We start from the raw sequence: 23,910 nt of genomic DNA on the forward strand, positions 1-23,910 counted from the left end.
AATCTCCAAATCTTCATTTTTGACACTTTCAGTTATGCCCCTTAAGCCTGGATCTAAATCCTGAAATATTTAAGCTACTAAAATGGTGAGGTCATAACACTGAATATTTTTACCCTGGCTACTTTTCAGTTAATAGGAATCTTTCTGGGTAGTGTCAATACTGTGGAGAAGGATGTTATGTCCTCCTTCCCACACCTTTGCTCTCATTGCTGGAGTTTAAAAAATACAACCCACCACTTTCTTACATACACAATGTGTCCAGGAGGTCTGTTTAAAGATTCAAAATATAAACTCTCAAACCAGTTTTCATGTTCCTTTCAGACAAAATTATTTCTGCAGGGGATGAGCCCAGACATCAAAAGACATTTTATAGACTGGAAGGAAACAGAGTTTCTGCTTCCAGCTGGTGTCTGATCTGTGTTTGGGCCAAATGGTATACCCTTACACATATAGAAGCTTCTCAGTTCATGGTAAGTGGCAAATACTTGGACTTCTGAAACCACTTTCCCACAGCAAATAAGCAAAGCTTTACTCTGATTCGACTCAGCATCTCAATTTACTTACAGAATTAGTTCCAAGAACTTGCAGCTTTGGTTCGCCTGATTCCAGAAGCTTGGCCACCATATGAAGAAAACTTTCCACGAAGGGCTTTATGCTTTGAGAATGGCAAGCCATTAGGAGCTGGTCTAATGCCTCCATGGCAATCAAAACATACCTGAAAATTAATGAGATGCACATAAAGGCATGCTGCATTTATCATTACTCCAATTAGCTCAAGTTAGGTCCTTAGTACAACAAAACTTAGAAAAAAAAGGATGGAAGGCGTAGATTTCCCACTGTCTTAATAACTGAAGTTGTTGGTATTTCCTAAATTCATTTTTCTTTTTTCTTCTTTTTTTTTTGGGGGGGGGGGGGGGGGGGGGGGGAGGCAGGCAGCAGTGAATTGAGTGTTTTTAGAAGGGATGTCATAATACTTGGTAACAGAGTAAATATCATCCCGTTCTCTTTCCTACCACATTTTATTTTAACTTATAAATTCCAGCTTTCTAGTCTGCAGAGCCTCCTTCCACCCAAATCACAGTCTGGAAAGCCATGCTCCTGGACAATCAAACAACATGCAAAGTAAGTAGAAAAAAAGAGTAAAGAAAGCAGTGACTAAAATTAATTATGCTAAAAAATGGTCACTTATTCATTCTATAAAGTTTCTGAAAATAGCTTTTGACATCATGGGAAGACAAAACTGATGGCCTGTGGTGGATGTTGCCTTTCTTTTCTGAATCCTGCTACTTCTTAGACTCAGTATTTTCCTATTCCACTCACATTCTTTAAAAATCTTTTCCCTGTTTTGACTCTATATTCTTTAAAATTTGAGCTCAAGTAAGACTTAAGAGTATGAAAGTGTTTCCAAGTCCCCACTAAAATACAATATAGCTAAAAGGGCTGGAAAAACATGTTAACATCTATTTCTAAATGCTGCAACTTATTTCCTTACCCATATCGATGTCTGACAACATCTCTGCTCAGTCTCTCTGCTAGGTAAGCACCGATTCGATCCAGCTTTTCTGGCGCAGACACTGCATAAAAAGTCAGCTTTTCCATGTCAGCTTTAACAAGACCATCCTAAAAGCAGACATACAAAATACATAAAGCAAAAATGTTCACAGAAAGTATAAAGCTTTTGAAGTATTTTTCCTTTTGCCTACTCAACATTTAAAGATCTGAGCCATACAGATGGGAATAAGCTATTGAAAAAACACCAAACAACCTACAACTTGAGCAAAATTGTCATCAGCTTTGCTTCAAAAATCAGCAATATAAAAAAGTAAGTACAAATTTTTTTAAAAGAAATAAAGCAACTATTTCTCCCATCTTTTTGGGGGGGATGGGAGGCAACATATGACAGGTATTCAAAAGAAATTATTTAGTGAGACGTATCACCAGTTCTAAGACACACTTTTTTCCTATTGGTACAATGTAATCTTTTACTTTTCCGCTTCACCTCCCAGAAAATGTATCTGATGAATAATTTTGACACTACATACAAACAAGATTGCACTTTAAATATTTTATTTCGCCAGTGTCGTATCTTGGACAAGGCTGACATACAGGGTACCTGAAGCATAACTGTAGAGAACAAGAGCAAAGATTAGCATATTAGTTCCAACATGAAGTGTTATATGTTATACAACACGAGGCTGTAGTTATAGCTACCAGGTAAGGACAAGGCTTTTTGTCTTTTTCTTTTCAAATAAATGACTTTAAAGCTTTTAACACAATCATTAATTAATACATTGTATCAAGCAAGTCTTCTCATGTGTATTTCCCTCTAAAACAGGCAAAACATCATGGCCTGGCTTCATCCTGCACTGAGTTCATGAACACTAAAAAAAACCCAGAGCCTAAGGAGTGCCATCTTAAAGCTACTGAGTGAGATTAAAGCTGTAAGACTACAACTGTAGTAATTCTGGATGTTTCTACACCTGTATTAAAAAAGTAGATTAAAACAAATCTATGAAACCATGTTGTTCCATGCCTTCAACACACTATAACTGCAGAAAACATTTCCCTTGAAGCCAGTAACATACACTTAGAGAGAAATCCGGACTCAGTAACAACACATTTTAAAAAAACCCCACATACTATGTAGGCTATAAGGAAAATGTTATACAAATGCTGACTGTTCTGCTTGCTTCTGCTGTAATACAAGAGAACAAAATCTGGTAAAACATTTAAAAAAATACTGCAGCCCATACATAAGCTCTTGATCAGTGTGAGCCATCACATGGTTATGTACAGATACATGCACTGCTGCTTATTTTCAGGGAGTAAGAACCAGGCTTTAATATAGCACCAAGACTGCTCCAGGGTATATGAGTAACTGAAGAAATTAAAACAAAACAACCAAAAAAACCCCTTTTGGATCACAACAGTCTACAGAACAATAAAAACACAGTCAATACATCAAGAGTTAGGAAATTAAAATCTTGTAGAAAATCAGAAAGTGCGCACACCTGCAACCACAGAACTACAAACACTTCTTTTGTTAAGTAGATATGAAACTAAACACCACCTCTGCTGCAGAATACCCTGTTTAATTAAATCTCTATTTCTCTGAACAAAACGTCCTAATTTTACTCTTCAATATACACAGCCCTGCTCTGAGAAGAGAATTACACCAGATGATCTGTAGAGGTTCCTTTCCAGCAAAATTATTCTGCTAACTTCTATTAAAGCTACAAAGTGCTAAAGCAGGATTTACTGTAAAATGTTAAAATAGGAAAATTAAAAAATATAAAGCATTAGTTACTAATCATTTTTTTTCAAATGCCTTAAACTTTTAAAGTCATCACTCACTTTTGGATCTTCAGGAAATATGTTGTCTACCAGACGCTTGTAGCGAGGTCTCAAAGCAGCACAGCAGCAGCACACTCCTGCAGAGAGATTCACCCAACAGAATTCAGAACTCAGTTTTAGGAACTCTGGTGTTTTCATTTGAAGTGACTAGCTGACAAGCAAGGAGGAGAAAGAGTGAGTTCAGCTTCTCGTTACTACCAGCAATAAATCAAAATGAAGATAACTGAAAACGACTGAGAAGTCAAATAAGCAACACTACCAATATAACACAAGAGGAAAACATGCAAGCACCTTGGGTACTAGAAATGTAACTGCCATCCTAAAAAACACACATGCAGAAAGACAAATAAATTTAGCAATATTAAAACCAAGAGTACTTCATTTGCTGTTTCATCTTCATTCTGACTATCACCATTTCAAAATATATCTAAATGTGTGTTATGTTCACTTTTCCACAAAGTCAACTATGAAGTTTTACAGGCACATATATAAAGCAATAGAAACCACAACATAAAAGATTAGCTTCAATATTCCACTATTTCACTGGGCATTAGGCAAAAGACAGTCACTTGGAGAAAGGAATTTTTTGGTCTCAGTTCTACTCTACTACTAATACACATAAAGATCATCAGAAAAATACATGCAACTTGCAATTTTATTAATTTTAAAAGTATCATACAGCCTGCTCCAAAAAGACAGAAACCTACAAAATATGGTTTAATTTTTGTAGCACTCAGGACTACTAGGATATTGAAATAATTCCAGTTTATATTAAAAAATATCACCTGAAGTAAAAACTCAGTACAAAAAGAAAAATAAAAAAGGCTTCAGACACATCGCCCAACTATTTCATCAGCGTAGGTTTATTCTAAATGAATTTAAATGTTTTGACATATCAGGTTTTAAAGGTTCCAGTGGACACAGTACAAGACCAACTCACTGGTCAGGTCTCAGATCAGCTCTGATGCACAAGAGCCACTATGTAGAAAACAATACATTGCGTAATAATACCCAAGTATGCATGCAGGTCAGTGGCTTTCATCAGTCTTCCAAATCTCAACACCCAGTGCATTCAGAGTAGCCAAGTATCTTATAAATATCTTATTACAGGTATCCATTTAAGTACTCAATCCTAAAACACTTTGCCAAAAGCAGTAAAAGCTGTAAAAGCTTTTGCTGCAAATCAAAATAGGCAAAAGAATGAAGAGCATCCTGGCACTAACTCTGATGATTACAATTTATCTGCAAACTTTTCAGGCTGTGAAGAAGTATTAGACACATGCACCAGGATTTGTATTTCTTAAGATATCCAAGTAACCTTAGCTGGTTTTATGACAAGATTTGACATGAGTAGACATTCTCCCCCTATTCCCTGTTTTCTGCTACTACTTGTCTTTTGGACCAGAAAAGGTAATTCTGCTCATAGTCTGACAACTTAATTCTTGCAAATTATTTAATCAAAACCAGCTGTCAAAGATATATCTATGATTTTAAAAGCATGCTTTAAGATTTCATCAGTGGTCTTTTAACTCAGCTCATGAACTAAGAGGGTCATACATTACCAGTAAGATGAACACAGACTTACAACTTCAATACGTAACTATGACAACAAAAAGCACTCAAATAAACAACTGGAATAGTGAGATGTTTTGTATAAAATAGTACTTTGTTACTACTGCCAAGTTCCTCTTGTGATTCCTGTTGACATCTTCTCACTGAGGTCTAAGCACTGTAAAAATCTACATTTAATAAAGGCTGCAGCTACAAACTAGTAAAAATCAAAGCTATTTCGTACGCCACTAGAAAATGTAGGTATCAAAAGAGGTTAAAAACCTGCTTGACTTAAATGATTCAGTTGCACAAAAACATTCTACTGAGAGAAATGTTGTGCATTATTTTTAAAGTGAAATCATGATAAGAAATGAGTTATTAGTGTATAAGATATCACTCAGCATTGGGAAATTCAAGTAAGATCATCAAAATCCACCAAAACAAGACTTCATCCTGTTAAATGTTTCTTGAGTTAAATACACAGGTCTGCACCTGGCTCAATACTCTTAGTACTTGTGTCTTCCTACTTGATATTTCTACTTTATGGACCTCTAGCACTGGTCCAGAGCATACAGTATAACAAAATATTATTATAATAACTGCAGCAAAATATTTTGCCTCAGCTACCTAAAATGTTACAAGAACAGAAAACACTGTAAAAAACTGCATGCAAGATAGAGGCAGCTAAAAAAAATCTTTTCATTTCTTCTTTATGTAACAGAAGAATAAAATCTTTGCAAAGAACCACAATTTAAATCTTCAAATGCTCTTTCAGAACTGTGTTAATGACATAAATTTAACATAAAACCTGCATAGAATTACTCTTTTGAGAAGGATAAAGTCTATCAGGTAACAGCACCAACTCGTTCTGGCAGCCCTATCAGACGGTTTCAGTTAATGGAAACTCCATATTGTTCAAATACTGTTCTTCACATTTATGGCATACAGTGAATTCTGACATAAAGAAAAATGCCCAGCTAAGTATATAATATAAGATTGGACAATTTTCTCTTCTCCCCCTCTGGATTTTCACTAGTATCTTTACAAGGCTGTGTATTTAACTATAGCACACTTTACATGAGAAAACCCTAAAGCAAACACAAAACAACAAACTTTTCAAAGAATTCTCTAAAATTAAAATATAAAACTAAAATTAGCATGTTAATGTCATTAAAAGAATTTTCTAAATTGAACAGAACATTCGAGTATCACAAAGTGAGAGTTAATCTATCAAAGCTTTCAGCCTCCAAAGGTATTACCAGTAGAGAAATTAAAGCAGAGCACTATCAGAAAAATAATGAAGTGACAGACTCCCAAAACAACACAGCAAAAAAGGAAACCAAAGGCAAATCCTCAAACAGTTAACAGTCATTAGATAGATTTTGTGGAAAAACTATTAACTATTGCTCAGTGTTTTGATATAACCAGTTAAGATTAATAAAAACATAGGAATAGGTTAAAAAAGAAGTATGAGTATTAAAACCCCAACACATCGCACAAAAATAAAGTCTTAACAACATACATTGAAAGTAGACTGAACTTGAAGAAATAAAACAAAATCTAGGAACATTTCACAACATAAACTGGAAAAGATGAATGTTGTAAAGGATGGATAGAAGCTAAGCAATTGAAAATGGATTCTCTACTTCTCGGATACAAATTTAACCCATACAAAAGTTGATCCAAAGCACACATTTGCTTCACACAACTAAGCTGTTTTGTAGGTCTACAGAACATGGTCACTAAGCCAGGCAAAAGAAACCCGCTTCATTTTATGCAGGTTTATCGACGAAAATTCCTATGACAATTTCAGTCTCCCCCAGGACATCTCTATGTCATTTTATACAAGTAAATATAAAGGATAAAGCAGTATCTACAGAGAAGTTCACACTTACATGACAGTCAACACAAAAGGTTTAAAAACTACTTATTATGGGATTTTCTGAGTTAAAATATGCACCTTCTCTCCTGCTAAAGGAGTCCCGCAATCTGCACTTTACATGTTAAAAGCTGTACGTATTTAACCAGCTGTACAGGTTCTTTTTAAACACATTCTACTCAACAGCAGTAAGAAGAAATAGTCCACATTATCAGAAAATGGTAATTTCACCTACCCAAACACATACATGGTCTTGGTTCAAAAGCAGAATTATAATCATAGGCTTTTTCTTGCTCAACAGTTGGAACCTGAACATACTGCCTCATTCTGGATATGATCTCACTCCCTGGGAACTCTCCTTTTTCAGAAATGTGCTCTCTCACACTAGCACAGCAGCAGTTACTTCAGGCGAGGGCTCTGCAGTACTAGAAGCTTATCTGATGAGCTCTGTGACACTTACATAAAGCCACCAAGCACGTGAAAAACTTCAGTATCAAATTCTGTTAACAAGGCCAGGCACAAGAAGAGAATAAAGAACGAAAGATACATCATCAATGTGTGATTCACAGCTCATCGAATCATACTGCAGAGCCATTTTCATTACTTTAACTTTCCCAGAACACACAGTCATTATTTCTGTGACTAGAAGCTAGAAAAACTGTATAGTTTCAGGTAAAGCTGTGTTCATTCAGCTGCCACACATCACTACAGAGTGACAAAGAAATTGGCAGAACGTACTCACTTGATCTTGCTGAAGAATGGCCAGAAAAAAAATATTTAAGACAGACTGCTGACCATAAATGCTTTTTAAACTAAAGGGTTTATCTCTAAGATCTGAGAAGCATTTAAAAATTAATAGGTTAATGAAACTAACATTATCTCTAATAATACCTCAGAATTCAAGAAGCAAGGATTACAAATTTAAATCCTTTATATCCTTACAAAGATTGTGACACATCAGGTAGAAAATCAAATTGGAGTTAAACAATTCTGAAATTCTTTTCTAGCTTCCCAGCACATCTCATCATTTTATCGTTTTACTTCCTACATTACATCCAATTGGGCAACACAAATACAAGATTTCCATATAGGTATTTCTATAAATCATGGAAATCATAATGTCCTGGTTTTAATAAAATCACAACTAAAAATTTCCACACAGTAACAATTCCATACCAATTCTAAACTTAAGAGACTTGTGCTAATAGCATAGTGTTTACTGCAAAGAAACTCAGATAAAAGACTGAGCTGCACAGAAACTGTCACCACACAGTTTATTAAAGGAACCCTGTGGTGACAATTAGAGAAATACCCATTGCAATAAAGTTTTATTTGAAAAGAGTTTGCCTGAATCTTCACTTACATCTTACTCATAAAAATTACAGGAACACAAAACCTTCAAGCTGGCTTTAGACATCAAACACCAAGTTTTGCCTATCAAGCTGAAAGCTGCCAGATTATTTTCCAATTTTTCAAAACATGCCAAAGCAGAAAACAAATGGATTGCATAATTTATCTCATGCTAGAATTTCTTCCACAATTCTGTAGTGCTAATATTGCTGTCAAATGTCTGCAGAACATTAATGACCTGAACCAAGATTTCATATTCACTCACTGAATATTTTTGTTGTCTCAAGCTTGTATCTGGTTATCTGTATCTTTATTGTCTGTCTTACAAGATTAAAAAGAGCCTTATCAAAAAATAGTATAATTAACATAAAAGTTTGAATCTACAGATAAATGCGTGTTTTGCTAATATCATAAAACGGAGCAATATTAAAAATACATTTGGTTGCTCAATGTACTATATATGTGAAAATTGAGTACTTTTACACTTTAACATTTTATTTCAGTTGTCTATACTAGAGATGAGAAATAGAAACAAAAAGTTATTGGTTTCAAATATCCAGAGTAAAGTGCATAAAGTAACACTTTGCTACACTAACTATACCTGCTTTGTTCTAAACTTCTAATATCAGCTGATGCATTTCATTTTCAAGGGCATTCCCTTTCCACTATGAAAAACAGACCAAATATTTTAGAACAAGGAAATTATTCTGTCCATATAAGGGAGTTAATTAAAAATATTCTTCAGCCTGCTATAAAAAGAACAATTGCTGTAAGGACGCGCTCATCAGCCATTGCAATGTCCTGGGAGCACACTCCCAGAGAGAATAGCGGCCTTATCACTTAGCCAGGATGAGGTCCAATCCCCCACAGAAACCTTTCCCTCTCCTCCACCTTTCACCCTGGTGTCATTTGAGTTCTCAACAGCTGGTTTCCAGCCTCTCTCCACCAAAAGTTGGTAAAGAAAACGTCCAAATGAAATCTCTGTCTGAAGAGTATGATATTCATCTCAGTGTGGACTTCTGACCCCCATGACAGCAAAATCAAAGAAACAGTCAATGTGGAAAATTCCACCCACTTCTTTGGTTGGACAATTTACATTTCTTCTTAAAAACAATTTGGTGCTCAGTTAATTTGAAACAAATGGAAAAAACCCTTTCTCCCCAGAATTTCTTCTTACAGTAAAGCTAATTATAAAGCTAATTCTGGCACAGTATGACTCCAAGGTGTGTAATTCTATACTTGGATCAGATCAACAGGGAGAGATGCACAGCATGCTACAGGGAAAAGCATGCAAAAATAACTTGAATATGAACTCTTTGTGGAAAGGAGAAATGACAATGCCTGTTGAGCTACTAGGTAAGAAGTATGAAAAAGAACCCCAAACCCTACCCTAGTCTTTGTAAGACCCTAGATTTACAAAGCTTACCACTAGGCCTCTTCAATGAAGTATTCTTTCAGACCCAGTAGCAATTCAAACAAATCCCCAGGGAAGACATTATCTTTGGGACTATGCCTTTTAAAGGCTTCTAATCCATTAAAAAGAAGTTTTGCATTACATCAGGTTCTCTGGTTGCATTCTACTTCACCAGAACCACCACCCACGGTGTTTCCATACTGTCTCTTCTTTCTCCCACCTTTGTTGTTTTCACAGAGTAACTTTGTTTCACTTGCTCATTTCTGTTCTTTTCAACACCGCCTCCTCCTTTCCTACTCTTCAGATAGTACCAGCACTCTCTATTTTTAATACAGCATTAAGAATACCTAAAATTAATCTGGTTCCAGCAAAAGCAGCTCTATGGTTTATTATGAATTTTGATTCTTAGCTCTTATTCTTACCTATCTTCCTATTAAGTTGGCCATAACAAGGTCATCAGTGAAGAGGAAATTCTGTCACCCACTACAGAAGGCACCAGGAAAGACACATCTAAGACATCTCCTTTTCTCCACATTTGGCACTGACAACCTGTTCACAGTAAAACACTGGGTGAAGCCCAACTTTCATTCCTGCTTTCAACATTGGGTTCACAGTCAGGAAATGAATTCCAGGGGATAAATCCAGAGGAGGAAAAAGAAGAGTGTGTCATAGTACTCCCATTTCTAATAAATACTGACTTGGCAACAAGCCGTTTCATAAATCAGTGAAAAATGGGGACATAAGCAAACTACTGGGCTAAAGGAGAAGGGGAAGTAAAAGGAGGCTCATAATGCTTTGTGTAATCTCTGAAGCACATGAACTGGCATCATTCCTCCATCCAGGGAAGCAATAAAGCACAGAGCAGATTTGTAACAAACACTGTCAAAACACCCACCAAAGCCTCATCCAGTAACACACTGTGACAGCAGGTCATAGAATCATAGAACCATAGAATAGTTAGGGTTGGAAGGGACTTTAAGATCACCGAGTTCCAATTCCCCTGTCATGGGCAGGGACACCTCACACTAAACCATATCACCCAAGGCTTCATCCAACCTGGTCTTGAACACTGCCAGGGATGGAGCATTCACAGCATTCCCTGGGCAACCCATTCCAGTACCTCACCACCCTCACAGTAAAGAATTTCTTCCTTATATCCAATCTAAACCTCTGCTGTTTAAGTTTCAGCCCATTACCCCTTGTCCTATCACTACACTCCCTAATGAATTCCCTCACCAGCATCCCTGTTGGCCCCCTTCAAATACTGGAAGGCTGCTATGAGGTCTCCACGCAGCCTTCTTTTCTCCAGGCTGAATCCCCAACTCAGCCTGTCTTCATACGGGAGGTGCTCCAGTCCCCTGATCATCTTCTACCTACTATTTAATTCAGAATAAAAAAAGTAAAGAAGGGTTGACATTATCACAGCAGCCTCCTCCTCCCACTATTCAACACAAAATACTTTGATCTGTCTCTCCCTGTCCAAACACATGGCTCCTCCCAGGGCCAGTAAATACAGGCAGAGCCACCCCAGTACAGGGATGACTGGCACAGAAGTAAGCTCCCAGTACCAGACAGGCTATCCTGTTCAAAGCCTGGCTTCACCTTGACCCCATCCTATTCTCTAACCAAGATGAGCAACTGTCAGAATACTGCATCCCTGAACACTTCATCGCTGCAGAGGACAGCTGCAGGCGACAGGTAAGCATGCTGTAACCCTCATAGGCACTCAGAGGCCAACAACTTATTCCTCCATGAGTTCCACTGAGAAGGAGAGCTGCAACATCTGTAACTCTCTTATCATCTTGTTCCCACTCTATTGCAGCATATTTAAAGACATAAGCTCAGGGCAGTAGCACATGTGGATTACTTAGTATCTACTGGAACACAAATGGTCACTCAAACACCATAAACAGTTCTGTCTTTCAGCAGATGTTTTGATTCCAAGGTCAGCATAACAAAAGAAATTGGAATGACCCCCAACACATAGGAAAGCTGCCAAAACATCTAAAGATCTACCCTGCTGGTCAACTGAACTCTGTATTACATAGTAGCCTCTTCTTGTTTTGAAACTGTGGCATCCCTACACCAACCAATGGAAGAAACTGTCAAACACTCCCTACTTCTGAAAGGTCATGAAGACTTTGTCAATACAACACATTCACACCATTTGTAGAGACCTTAGAGGATGGCACTGGTAAACTTTGTCTGCCACCTGTCCTGCAGAAAATAAGCATGTGCATCATGATGAAAAGTCTTGATGATGAGGAAGCAAAGGTCCACGTTCACAGCCCTTCTTCCTGGAAGCCTTAAAGCTAATGCAGTGAGAAGGTACAGCTCAGGGAACTAGATTTTAATTAATTCAGTGTAAACCACTGAATCGTACATGGTATCCAAGTGTGTTGTTCTATATACCCTTTTCTATGAAAACATCCCAAATGCCAACATAAGCAAGGCCAGAGCTTCAAAAACAAGTTTTACTCTCATTTAAGCACACTCCACTATAAACTGCAGTACATACACACTAACTATGGAAAAGCATTTCCTAATTAAAAGAAAAATTTCTGTATAGAAGTAGCTCAGTACCACATGACATTTGATGCTCCCACACATACACATTGTATATAGAAAGCAACTTAAGAAAGAGAATGGATGAAAACTTTTCTGTGAATCTAGAACCATACTGTGTTTCTCATCTACACTGAGAAAACTGAGTGAAGAAATCTCTTGAGGCACAAACACAGGGCTCAAAACTTAGAATCATGCAATCAACTAGGTTGGAAAAGACCTTTAAGATCAAGTCCAACCATTACAGCAGGACTGCCAAGACTACCACTAAACCATATCACTGAGGGCCTCACCTATATGGTTTTCAAACGCTTCCAGGGACAGTCTGCTCCTGTTCAGCAACAAAGTGTTTAAACTGCACTGACATTATTGAAAAATACAACTCTAAACAAAAATGTTGCAATGTTACGCTGAAAATCAGAGTCCCAGAAGATACACAGGGTTAAGAACTCAAATTCTTGTTTAATTGTCCCTCTAATCTTCCATGAAGTTTACACTTTGCTTGTGTCTATAATTATTCATTTGATTTTTCCAAAAGGCATTTACAAAATATGTTATTGCAATTCAGACATGTGAACATACATATAGAAGAGTAATAACACAATTTGGAATTAAAAATCTGAAAAAATCTCTTTACATATTCTTATGAACAGATCCTTAGAGCTGCCCATAGTTTCCATTTTAAAGACTTTCTTTTCTCTGCAGACAGCTTTACCTAGTTCATCCTGCCCTCATAGAACAACTTTGTGCTACAACAGGCAGAAGTGTATGCAACAACTTTTCAGTATTAATAGTTTTTAAAAGAGACATGAAAGACAGCTTTTACACCAAAATCCTTCCTTCTAGGTTAATGAATTATATCCCTGTGGTTCTTATCTTCTCATTAGTTCTAAGCAGTGCTCCAGCTTGCAAAAATAATATTCTGTCACTTCTGAAGAAAAATGTAAATATCAAACTCATTTAAAAAATACCCAAACACATATAGAAACAGCCTTGGATCCAGCTTGCACTGCATTTATTGCAAGAAAATTCTGTTAGTTCAATCATATCAGACACAGATCAATTATAATTTAAGAACTGTTTATATTTTATCCCATGAAGTTCCATCGGTAAACAGTTTTGTTGTTTTATGAAAATAAGGAAAAGCCGTTTTAATGGCATAAATTATTCTGTACTTGGTAGAACTACAGAAGTACACAAATAAAATACCTGTGAAGATTTATCTTCACGTATTGCCTTTCATATTAACAGCTTTATAAAGTATCAGGAAGGAGCACTGATTTAGTATAATGATATAGCTAAGTGTTAGGTTGTAATTCCTTACTCATTCTCTTCGTAAGGAATGACTAAGCATTCTCAAGCCACAATTAAAGGCTCAGAGTACCCATATAAAGCCAAAGTACAGATCTTAATCAGCAAAATAGTGTACAAAGTCCAAGTACAATTTAGAGTCACAATTGCACTCTTCTTGAAAAATTAAAGGGCTAAGACCTCTAATAGATCTCAAGCTGGACGTTAAAGACAGGCTGAGTTATACAGGCACCAAGTATTCTTAAAAATCTTGGGGTGTAAAATTCTACTCAAACTTTACATGGTATAAATCTTTTTTTTTAAAGCCACTGAATTTGAAAACAAAAAATGCTTATTTTCAAATAAAATCTTTATCTTTTCTCAAATAATTGTCAGGGATTTTGCACATCTTTACAAAGATTAATTCTTACTGACATGGCTTTAGAAGAACAATTCAGTGTCTGAAAGAAGTCAAAATTCTTAAACACAAAATACCAGTAGTTCAATGGCATTTATTACATGAGCTCACTTAACACACATAGATTATCAAAGGTTGAACAGTTCTTTATCTCCAAAGAAAGCTTTTTGCTCTGAATTAAAAGCATGCAGGTCAGACTACTGCAATATTTGTTCTACACAAAAAAACATATTTACTGATTTAAACCTCTGTTCCAAGAACACATAAATAGATATAACTGATTCACTATTTGTATTCTGTTCATAGGCAAGCTAAGAGGTTTCTTAGTTTACAAATTACTTCTTGACCATAAGATTCCTCAATATACCTGTAAAAGACAAGGATTCTGTAATTGTTTTAACTTTTGAAACGTAAACAATTATGACACATCCTTATGTTATAAAATTTCACGCTGACCTCTACACGGGTACCAAAAGGCTTGTTGTATTCTTCGAGCCAGCTGGGTTATCAGTAAGAGTCATAGGCCCTTGAACACATCAGCCGCAAACAGAATTTGCTAGTATACTTCCTAGACACAAACTCCAAAATACAAAATAAAGCAGAACTTCCGCTATTCAGCTAAGTACTTTCAAAATCCAAAACCGTTCACCTCTGGACATGATCGCTAACTGAAATCTACAAGTTAGTTGATGCGAGTCTCATTCATCTACCTACCCCAACTTTCTACTCATTCTTGTCTAATTCCTACTAACTTTTTACAAATGAAATAGCAATCTTTAAAAGCCAAGAGTCATGTATACAGCTAACTTCCATCCTCAGTGATTCACAAGGTACCTGATTCTCGAGAGAGCCACTGGGGATCCTAGAGGTCAATGACAAGAAAGAAAGTCCATACACCATGTAAAGAGAAAGCCAAAATATTTTTAAAAGCAGTTTATCCTGGTCTTTCCACAGAGACATGTGTTTAATGAGAGTGAAAAATTTACCCCCCTTCTAAAAAATCAATTTTCCTTTGTTGTCATGCATAAAAAATAGGACACTTGCATGCATAATCAGCAGAGCCTTCTTACCCTTTCGTCCCATGACTGCGAAATCAATAGCAAACAATGCTGCGCATGAAGGTTAATCGACTGATAGGAAAACCAACTGCAAAGCGATTTCTGTAAATAACAATAGCAGTATTTTAATAAAACCTGAGAAAACTATTAAGCCACATTTTAACTTTTGATGAACTGCACATGTATAGTTTAAAAGGCTTGGATGGGAACAGAATTAAGTTCATCTCTAAAGCTTCTGATTTCCTGTGTTATATGACCAGATCGTGCACACATAAATGACCACAGCTTGAAAAAGAAATTCTTCAGGTTTTGGTAAGGAATAGATGAAACAAAATTGTTCCTTTCTTGGCTATACTGAAGTACATTCCAAAACAAACGGAAGAAATGAAAGGAGGAATGATGTCAGTGAGGTTACTAGACATATTTGCAATCTGTTAACAAGAGTGATTTTTGTTTCCTATGGACCTGCTGCTAAACATTCACTTTCCCAAATGGAGTTAGGATGATGCACATGGAGAGAATTAACACTTTTTTAAAATTAGCAAGCTTTAAAGAAAACCATGTAGCTTCATTAAAGAATAGGGAAGCACCCGTGCCTTTGGGACAGCTAAAAAATCTTGGGTTTTGCTCTGGGCTTTTTTTGACTTGGCTCTGTCAAAGGATACATTTACAGAAGTGACCACTTTTCCCTTTCAGTGTAGAAAAGACACTCACCTAAAAAGTCAGCTGAAAAAAACGCCACCCAACCTGTATCTAAGTGTTTACATATTCAAAACTTTTATTATTTAAAGAATCCATTGGATATTTCGTGACCATAGTATTATTAACAGTTACAGATATTCTGAAATACAGCTACTTTCCTTTACTGGCCTAGGTCTGGCAAATGGCAAACAGCTGAAGGAAGCCCAAACCACAGCATGCCCTTGGCAGCTGTTTTTCAAGTTCCTATGTTGGTTAGGTCACTAGGTGAAAGATGCACTTGATACAGGGCTGCTTCTGTTTCTCATCCTTTAAGGTACTAGAACAAAGCAGCAGACAGCAATTTGAGACTCCCCCACATGACTCTTCTCTACTAACCAGGAAATTAAAATTTCATAGCATTAAAATGTATTTATTTTAACACTATTCTAAGTAGTTAACAATACCAACAGAAAACTGATAGGGCTCCTAATGCCTGTAAAATAAATTAAAGCAATTATGAAAAATGCTTCATTAAATAGAAGGTCCCATTTAGGGTTTTAAAGTATCAGGGGTACATGAGAAACATACTTGAGATGAGGAAAAAAACGTACGTTAGATAGAAAGTGTGGACAACGTTATTAATTAGAGCTAGGGCCTGATGTTGACTAAAAACATCAGAATTCTTATCCCATTAAATATTTATACAGACAGATTTAGGAATACATCTCCAGCCACCATGGGTATTTCACAGGGAACTAAATCTTCACATTAACAGTCCTGTTATTACTTACTTGTTATATACAAAATAAACATTAGAATTTTAAAAGACAAATAAATTAATTTCCCAAAGTTGATGTTGAGGGAAGAAACCCAAAGCGAGATTATCTTCCCCTTAAAATGCGTTAAGAACATTAAACACGAATTAAAAATTCATTCATTTAATATTCCATTTCAAGTGCTGTTTTCCTTCCTACGTTTGGCATGGAAGCTCTAGCCAAAAAGAAAATTATAATTTTAACAGGTTTTTTTTTGTTTAGGGAGGTAGGGGTTGTTTGTTTGTTTAAAGACCATGAAGCAATTGAACTGAAAGCAGTAACAGCCAAGAACAAAGAAAGAGACAATCACTAGTCAATGTTCAATATTCTATTTACATTCATCTCACAAAGACCAGGGAAGCCACCAAAACATGCCAACTGCAGACTAGTTGTCTCTGCAAAGACAACTGGCAAAAAGCCATATGGAAAACTGAAGAAACAACATGTTTAATACAGTTTAGTGAGAAGCAGTCAATGCCTTGAGTCTACTCAGAGAAGCACTCTGAAGTTACCAAAACAGCACTACACTGTAACCAAGAACAGGCCAAACTGAGGAAGGTTTTCCACATAACAGATAGAAGTATCTCAAAAAACAGTGTTCACTTTCTAACTAGCAAATATTTGACAGACTAGCGTAGGAGAGGCTCATATTTCACCGCAGTAATTCAAGGGACAATGTGGGAAAATGTCTTTATCAAAATCCTTCTTTTTATTTATTTACTCTCTTAATTTTTGTTATAGGACCTGCTAATCAGCAGCTAAAATCAGTTTAACCTAACAATCACTATTAACAAAACTTTGAAAAGCAAGGATATAATTATGTTGTTAGAATTAAAAAAAAAGAGAAAAAATGGAAAAAAAAAACCAAACTACACACATAACTATAAGTAAAATACATTCTTATAGACAGGTATTCTCACCTGCATCACACAGCATTTTTCTGGTCCAAGCACTTTCATTTTAGTATAAAATCTGCCTTTAAGTTAAATATTTAATAAAGTAAGTAGGTTAGCTGTTTCTGAAAAAAAAACACCTCATCTACCAAACAGTGTTTCAAGCATCTGATTAAGTGTGAATATCAAGAACATAATGTTCAAAGAGTCCTAATGAAAAAAGCGTAACTAACTCATATATCAAAACAATTCTTTAACAGAGGCATTTGTAACACTGCAATCCAAATGCAGCCAACAAAACCCTTCCAAAACCACCCATGTTCCTAGCAGAACCACGTTAAACAAAATTACCAGCTCTTGAAAAGGGAAATTGAGAGCACAATTGTGACAAATGTAAAACACACACTGTCTGTACTGAAAAGGCTGTCTGCTTACAAGTTCTTTGGTTTTGTTTTTAACTAAAACAACTAATTCATCTTTTCACGGTTTCTCTGTGATAAGGCACAGCTAAATCAGTCAATAAAATAGCTGTGGCTCAAATCAATCTACTCCTACTGTATTTTATAACAGAAATGAGAAAACATATTTGCTTTCTGCACACTGCTGCAGCAGTTTTATAGCATTACACCTCCACTACAGCCTAGATGTCAAAATTATACCATGCATGGCTACACAAAAAACAAACACTTTGACATCTTAATCTTTGATTAGGATTGAGAGAGCAGATTGAAAATTTCCTATTTATGGGCTATTATCGTACTAAGACTAAAACCTTAATGTTATTTTATTAAGGATTCAATGGAGCATTATGTACCCATATTCTTAAATAGGATCATTAAATATCAACTACAATAGAAAGCTTTGATGATCCAATATGTAAAGCATAACTAGTGCTAAGACCAGCACACATGACTGAGGTGAGGTTATACAAGATGAACATTACCTTTGGTTAACTGTGTACATTCACCTCTCTCCCTCTCAATACCACAACCCAGGTCTGAACACATGCCTTTTTTTTTTTGGACAATTAATATTCACAGAGACAAAAAGCAAATTGTCCTGTGAAAATTTCACGTACAATAACTTCAAGACTGCCTTCTAAAGCATCTCTATGAACAGCTAATGTCTCCAGAAAGACAAATAACATCTCATTGTCCAGTCTGTCCATAATGCCAGTATCTGGACCTCTCCAGATCTTCCAAGCCACTGTTTTTAGACCTAGGAATTCTCTAACTTTTATACTCCAAAAATGGGGTAAGAATATTAACTGACATAGAGACTCAGGGAAGCAAGCACTACAACATGGGAAGAGAGGGAGTTGGTCAGTATGACCCAAGAACTCCATCAAACTCTCCTTTACCTAGATGCTACTACCTTACTTAATTTACAAAGAATGCTTTCTAGAATGACAGAATTTTTATTTTTGTTTTTATATTTCACTCTAACAGCCTTTTCCATCTTTTATTCAGAAAGATGCTCAGTGCACTTCTTGACGTGTGGGATGAAAGAACTCCATGTGGGGAAAAAAAGAAACAAAATCTCAGCCTTTACAAACAACTGAGATTTTTTAGATTTCAAGGACAAATACTTTCAGATTTCAAAATAACACTAAATAGTAGCAACCTGTTTTGTCAGTATGTTCTAAAATGAATCCTGCAGAACAATCCTAAATTAGCAGGCAGAAGCTTGCCCTTTCACAAACAACAAAGTTGAAGTCTTGAAGGCTGTCTCAATGCACACTGATGAGAAGTGATGCTTGTTTGCATTGCAATCTAATTATACTTCTTCATCACCACAATTTTTGGAAGGAAATAATTTAAGACAGTTCTGTTACTTCATACGAATTGCAATGCACACACATAAGTTAGGTTACCTTCCCTTTATCCATACACTTACAAACCTTAAACATCTACAAAGAACAGAACTAAATGGCTGCATTGTTCTGAATGTCTCACTACAGGTAAAGATAGGAATTGGCTGGTTTCATCTCCTTTAAGTTCCATCTGACTCTGTAGTAATGCAGGCTCCACATGCATTAGGATAAATAGTGTTAATAATAACCCTGAACATAAACCTAGCTGGTTTAGAAAAACAAAAACATCTTACTTTTGCAGTTTAATAATATTGCTTTTCCAGTCTGTTTAAAATAGCCACAAACTCCTACACAGCAGAAGTGACTACCATGATAAAGGCCTTAATATAAGCACAGCAGTGAAACACTATTACAAAAGTTGATCCCCAGAACAGTCAAAACTATCTATGGCAGCTGATTCTTATGCACAAGTACAATAAAATATGTATTTGCCATTACTTTGTTACAGACCCTCATGTCTATGTAGAGAAATAATTTCAACTATTTACCACAAAAGCAGAAAGCATCTAAGGTATACTACATGACTGTGTTTCAAACAATGTAACGTAGAATTACTGTAAAATGTTTTTGGTACCCAGCAGTTACAACTTACTACAAATCTCAGGTCACTGCAAAACCAAAAAAAAGGTCAAATATTTTCCTCATTAAATTAAACATTTGTGAAATGTATTACAAAACTATCATTAAAGTGCATTCTATATGACAGTTTATGAAGACTTCCTTATCTTCTGGATAAAGCAGAGTGCTTTACCCAAAGCCTGATGTCAGTAATTTTACTAGAGACCATGCAGGATTTTTCTAAATAGAAAAATTAAAAAGTAGCTGGATTTAATACTATTGTAACACATTTCACAACTTAAGCCTTTGTGCGAGGAAAATTTCCTACTCTTCAAGGCAAACAATAATTTGATTCTTTGAAGCATCTGCCTCAGAAATCTCATTTAGGTTTGAATGTTAAAAATTATAAGTCTTATCATTTCATATCCTAAATAGTAATCTTATCTTCTATAAGCAATGTCTGGAATTTTCCACAGAAAGGATTATAGATATATCAGAATGTCTTTTTATTTTTAATACAACTATTTCAGCACGTATTTTAAAATCACAAAATTCAATGTTAAACAGTAAACCTCGGATCAAATAGGAAAACGCAGAGTCTATGCCAGGTTCCTTTGAAAAAAATAGATTTACAAAGGCAAAAGCTGGATAATGCTGAAATTAGAAATATCTTATAGATTACAAGTATCATATTTTCTTTCGGTGTATTTTAATGTTAATTTCGGTAGAACTTTTAACCCCCAAACGACAATATCATAATAGTAAACACTCCTAAATACCATTTTAATGTACTTAAGTTAACAATACTTACTGCCAGGCATTGTCAATCAGGAATCAGTCTTCAATTTTGCAAAACTATTACAAACTATAGAGAAAACAAAAAAAAAAAAAAGTCAAGACAATAATTTAAGACAATTTACATCCAAGTAACATTGTAACTTATGAAGAATGAGCCACAGTCACATTCTTCAGCTCCAGCATGAGACTGTTACCACAGAAACCCAGATATCCCTTTATCCGACCAGACTAAATGTAGGCTTTGCCAGTGCTAGATATTTACTCTTTCTGATCTTGTATTGGATGCCTGAGTAAACATTTTTCTCTGTATTTATTGGGATGACCTTTCAAACTGCCACTGTTTAGGATGCTAAATGCTATACACTCTTTCAGGATACTTCCCCTTCAAATGTAAATCACAGCATTTCTCCAGAGAAACACCTGCCAAAGGTTTCTGTTCTGTACACAATAAAATGAGGCTGCAAAAGCTGTGTGGCACTTTCTAGGATGTTTTGCTCCCAGTCTTAAGAAAAAGGCAGATTTTAAATCAAAGACCAGATTACTATAAACAATAGTTGCTCACAGGATTTTTGATGCAATTGGGTATCTTCATACAATGAACTCAACTGAAGTTAGGACAATCTATTTTGAGGATAAAAATAGCCTAATCTACCATTTAATTCTTGAGCATTAAAATGCAACTTGTGAAGATTTTTCTATATTAAAGTGGTGCATCTGAGTTTCATTAACTGCCAAATGCAACCTCCCTGCAAATGTACCTTTCAGTGCACAATAAAAAAAACTCAGTTAAAGAGAATGAGTTACTGTTCCCAAAGCAAAAAAAATATAATAAAAAAGTAAAAAATTGAAGATATTCAGCTAATAGTTGTTTATATATGCACATCAAAATACCTATAATTCCAGGCAATGATAATGTGAGAATAAACATTTATTCAGTCACAAGACACAAGAAGTGTTCATAGGTGTTAAAAATAAACCTTATTGTACATTTATTTCAGTCAGGGGGTCTAATTTGCTGATAGCAACTGTGATTAAAAATAGTGCTTCAAAGCAATTTATTTAACATGTGCTACCCTACTAGAAGGCTGCATGTCCCTCTCCAAGGACAGAGTTAGTAGCAACATAATTTTCTACAAGGAAATGAGCTGCGCGTTGTGATGTTCAACAGACACATGGAAAAGTGAAATCTCTAATACACAGTGTAGTTAAGAACTCAGCTGAGAGATTACAGAAGACATTTACTGACATATTAGAACATAAAAATGCAAAGAGCCTGATGAGAGGTTCAAGGGAGTCAAGCCAGACTCTGTTTTACTGACCATCACAAGCGATCAGGAGTTCAATACATTTTGCTACTTTAGCACTGTTGTTGCCAGCAAAATCAACAACCTTTAGAATATACTCATTACTAGAAAAGCTGCATAAGCAACTAAGACAAGTGTCCAACTCGAAGACTTTTGGTTCTGTTTTTAAATAATTCACTGGATTTTTAATCATTTATTATTTGTAATAGGACCAAAAATTCAATATGGAGGTGGCCTAGCTTCTACATGCAGAACAGGCTACACAATTTCCTCTCCATAAAGTGCTCAATCACTGGCTCATCAGGCCTAGGGCAAAGCTTAGTCCAGATGCTGGTAGCTGCTACACTAGAACAGAACTAAATATAGGAAGCTTCACATCCTGAGCATGTTCTGCTGTTTGTCACTGAATTAGATTTTACATACCAAGAGAGGGAAAAGAAGAAACAAACAAAACAAAATGCAGAATTTTATGAAGCAGAACTTGACTACAATTAAAACAGAGAGATAGCAAATCATGAGATATAATTTAGTTTCCTAAATAGTCTAACACATACTAACATGTTCCATGTAATTTTGTGGTATTTGACAGATGACCAGAAGCAACTTAAGGATGCTATGTGCCTATACAATGTCTCCTGCAGCAAAGCAGCTGGCCCTGGATACTAAAGAGGTACATAAGAGTCATGTCTACTTTCTGTGGAGGACTAAAGCTATTCTGTTTTCCTAAAGATGCAATAATAATTCTAAACACAACTGTAATCAAAGTGTAACACTAGTGATTGTACCTTAAAAGGCAGATCAACACTTGTATGATACATAAGTTCTTTTCTTAACAAAAAACAGTTTAAAGAAGATTTTAAATGATTTGCCTAAGATAAGGAAATCCAAAGCCCATTAATTGTACTAGCAGGTTCAAGCTGTACTAACAGGAATAAAACTACTCTTGGTTTGACTTATTGGTTCCAATAATCAGCTTCCTCCATTACATGCATACATGTGATTTTTTTTCTTCATTACTTTAACTAAACTGGGATCTGAAATTAAAGGATAGTTTATAAGCAGAAACTATTTCTTATTATCACAAGATTCCATAAATGTCTGTGAAAGCCAAACAGAAAGGCAGACACCTTTATCTTGTCTGCCTTAAAACAACAGATCTCTGTAAAAGGTCTAAAATAGAAAAATGTACATACTCTTGTGCTCCAGGCAAAGAAACAGAAATCAGCACACCTAAGGTTTTGTATTCTCTATCAGTAAGTCCACGATTATGGTAGTGTATTATGTAATGCTATAAATTATTCACTTGATTTTGAGTATTCAAAACAAAATTGCCATCTGGGTGCCTATCCACTCCTCCAAATTATGCCAAAGAGGAGAGGTTTAAGCACCGGTCAGAAAGGCAACATAAACTGGGCAGGCATGAACTGAAAAACATAAAATTACACTACACATTAAGTTTTTACATCACTTGGTTCCCCACCCATATTTCCTACTTGAAAAATCAATCAAGGCCTTCAGTTTTGAAGGTAGGCAAATGGCCAGTGCAATGTAAGATTCATGTCACATGCTCATTCCTAAATATAGACAAATAGGCTCCAACGGTAATTCCCAGAATCAAAAAAATGCAATATTAGATGGATTCACATACCACAGTGCAGTTCTGTGGAAGTACCTTACTTCATTTCAAATTAGCTTTCTCACCTGGAAAAGCAAACCCTGGCATGAGCCTGGCTGCATTAATGAGGCTGCCCACCCAGGAGAGTTCAGCTAAACAGGCACATGTGAAAGGAAATTTGTCCTGCCTCACCTTAGAGAATTCAGTCTTGAGCAGACAGCTTTAGGACAGGAAAAACCTTGCACATTAAATAAGTGTTCCTTAGCAACCTTTCCCACCTTCTCAAAGGCTAGTTTAACCCAATACCCATTTCATTAGCAAAATCAAAAGCAATGCTCCTCTGCCCAGGTACACATGTTGCCAGTGGAGGGTTAAAAATCCATCAGATAAATAGGTCTTACTCTAAACTAACTACAGAAAACATGTTTTGCTTTTACTTAAAACAAACAAACAAAAAAGTATTAAAAAGTTGTTTAAAAATAACACAGTAATTT

At 35.8% G+C, this 23,910-nt stretch overlaps 1 protein-coding gene across 3 annotated transcripts in view; it reads right to left on the minus strand.

Moving 5' to 3' along the window:
* The window catches only part of EFR3A (EFR3 homolog A), a 73,121-nt gene that overhangs the window by 47,532 nt on the left and 1,679 nt on the right, over nt 1-23,910 (minus strand). For 2 of the 3 annotated variants that reach the window (XM_031044415.2, XM_031044413.2), the window contains exons 2-6: nt 20,511-20,564; nt 14,892-14,981; nt 3,355-3,431; nt 1,493-1,620; nt 565-715 (exon numbers count right to left, since the gene is read on the minus strand). In XM_031044415.2, the coding sequence (XP_030900275.1) occupies nt 565-715; nt 1,493-1,620; nt 3,355-3,431; nt 14,892-14,904 (369 nt within the window). In that variant the 5' untranslated portion in view covers nt 14,905-14,981; nt 20,511-20,564. The remainder of the gene's footprint in view (nt 1-564; nt 716-1,492; nt 1,621-3,354; nt 3,432-14,891; nt 14,982-20,510; nt 20,565-23,910) is intronic. The other variant, XM_031044414.2, reaches the window with a different exon arrangement.

The sequence above is a fragment of the Melopsittacus undulatus genome, chromosome 1, assembly GCF_012275295.1.
Source record: "Melopsittacus undulatus isolate bMelUnd1 chromosome 1, bMelUnd1.mat.Z, whole genome shotgun sequence".
Classification (NCBI taxonomy): Eukaryota; Metazoa; Chordata; class Aves; order Psittaciformes; family Psittaculidae; genus Melopsittacus; species Melopsittacus undulatus.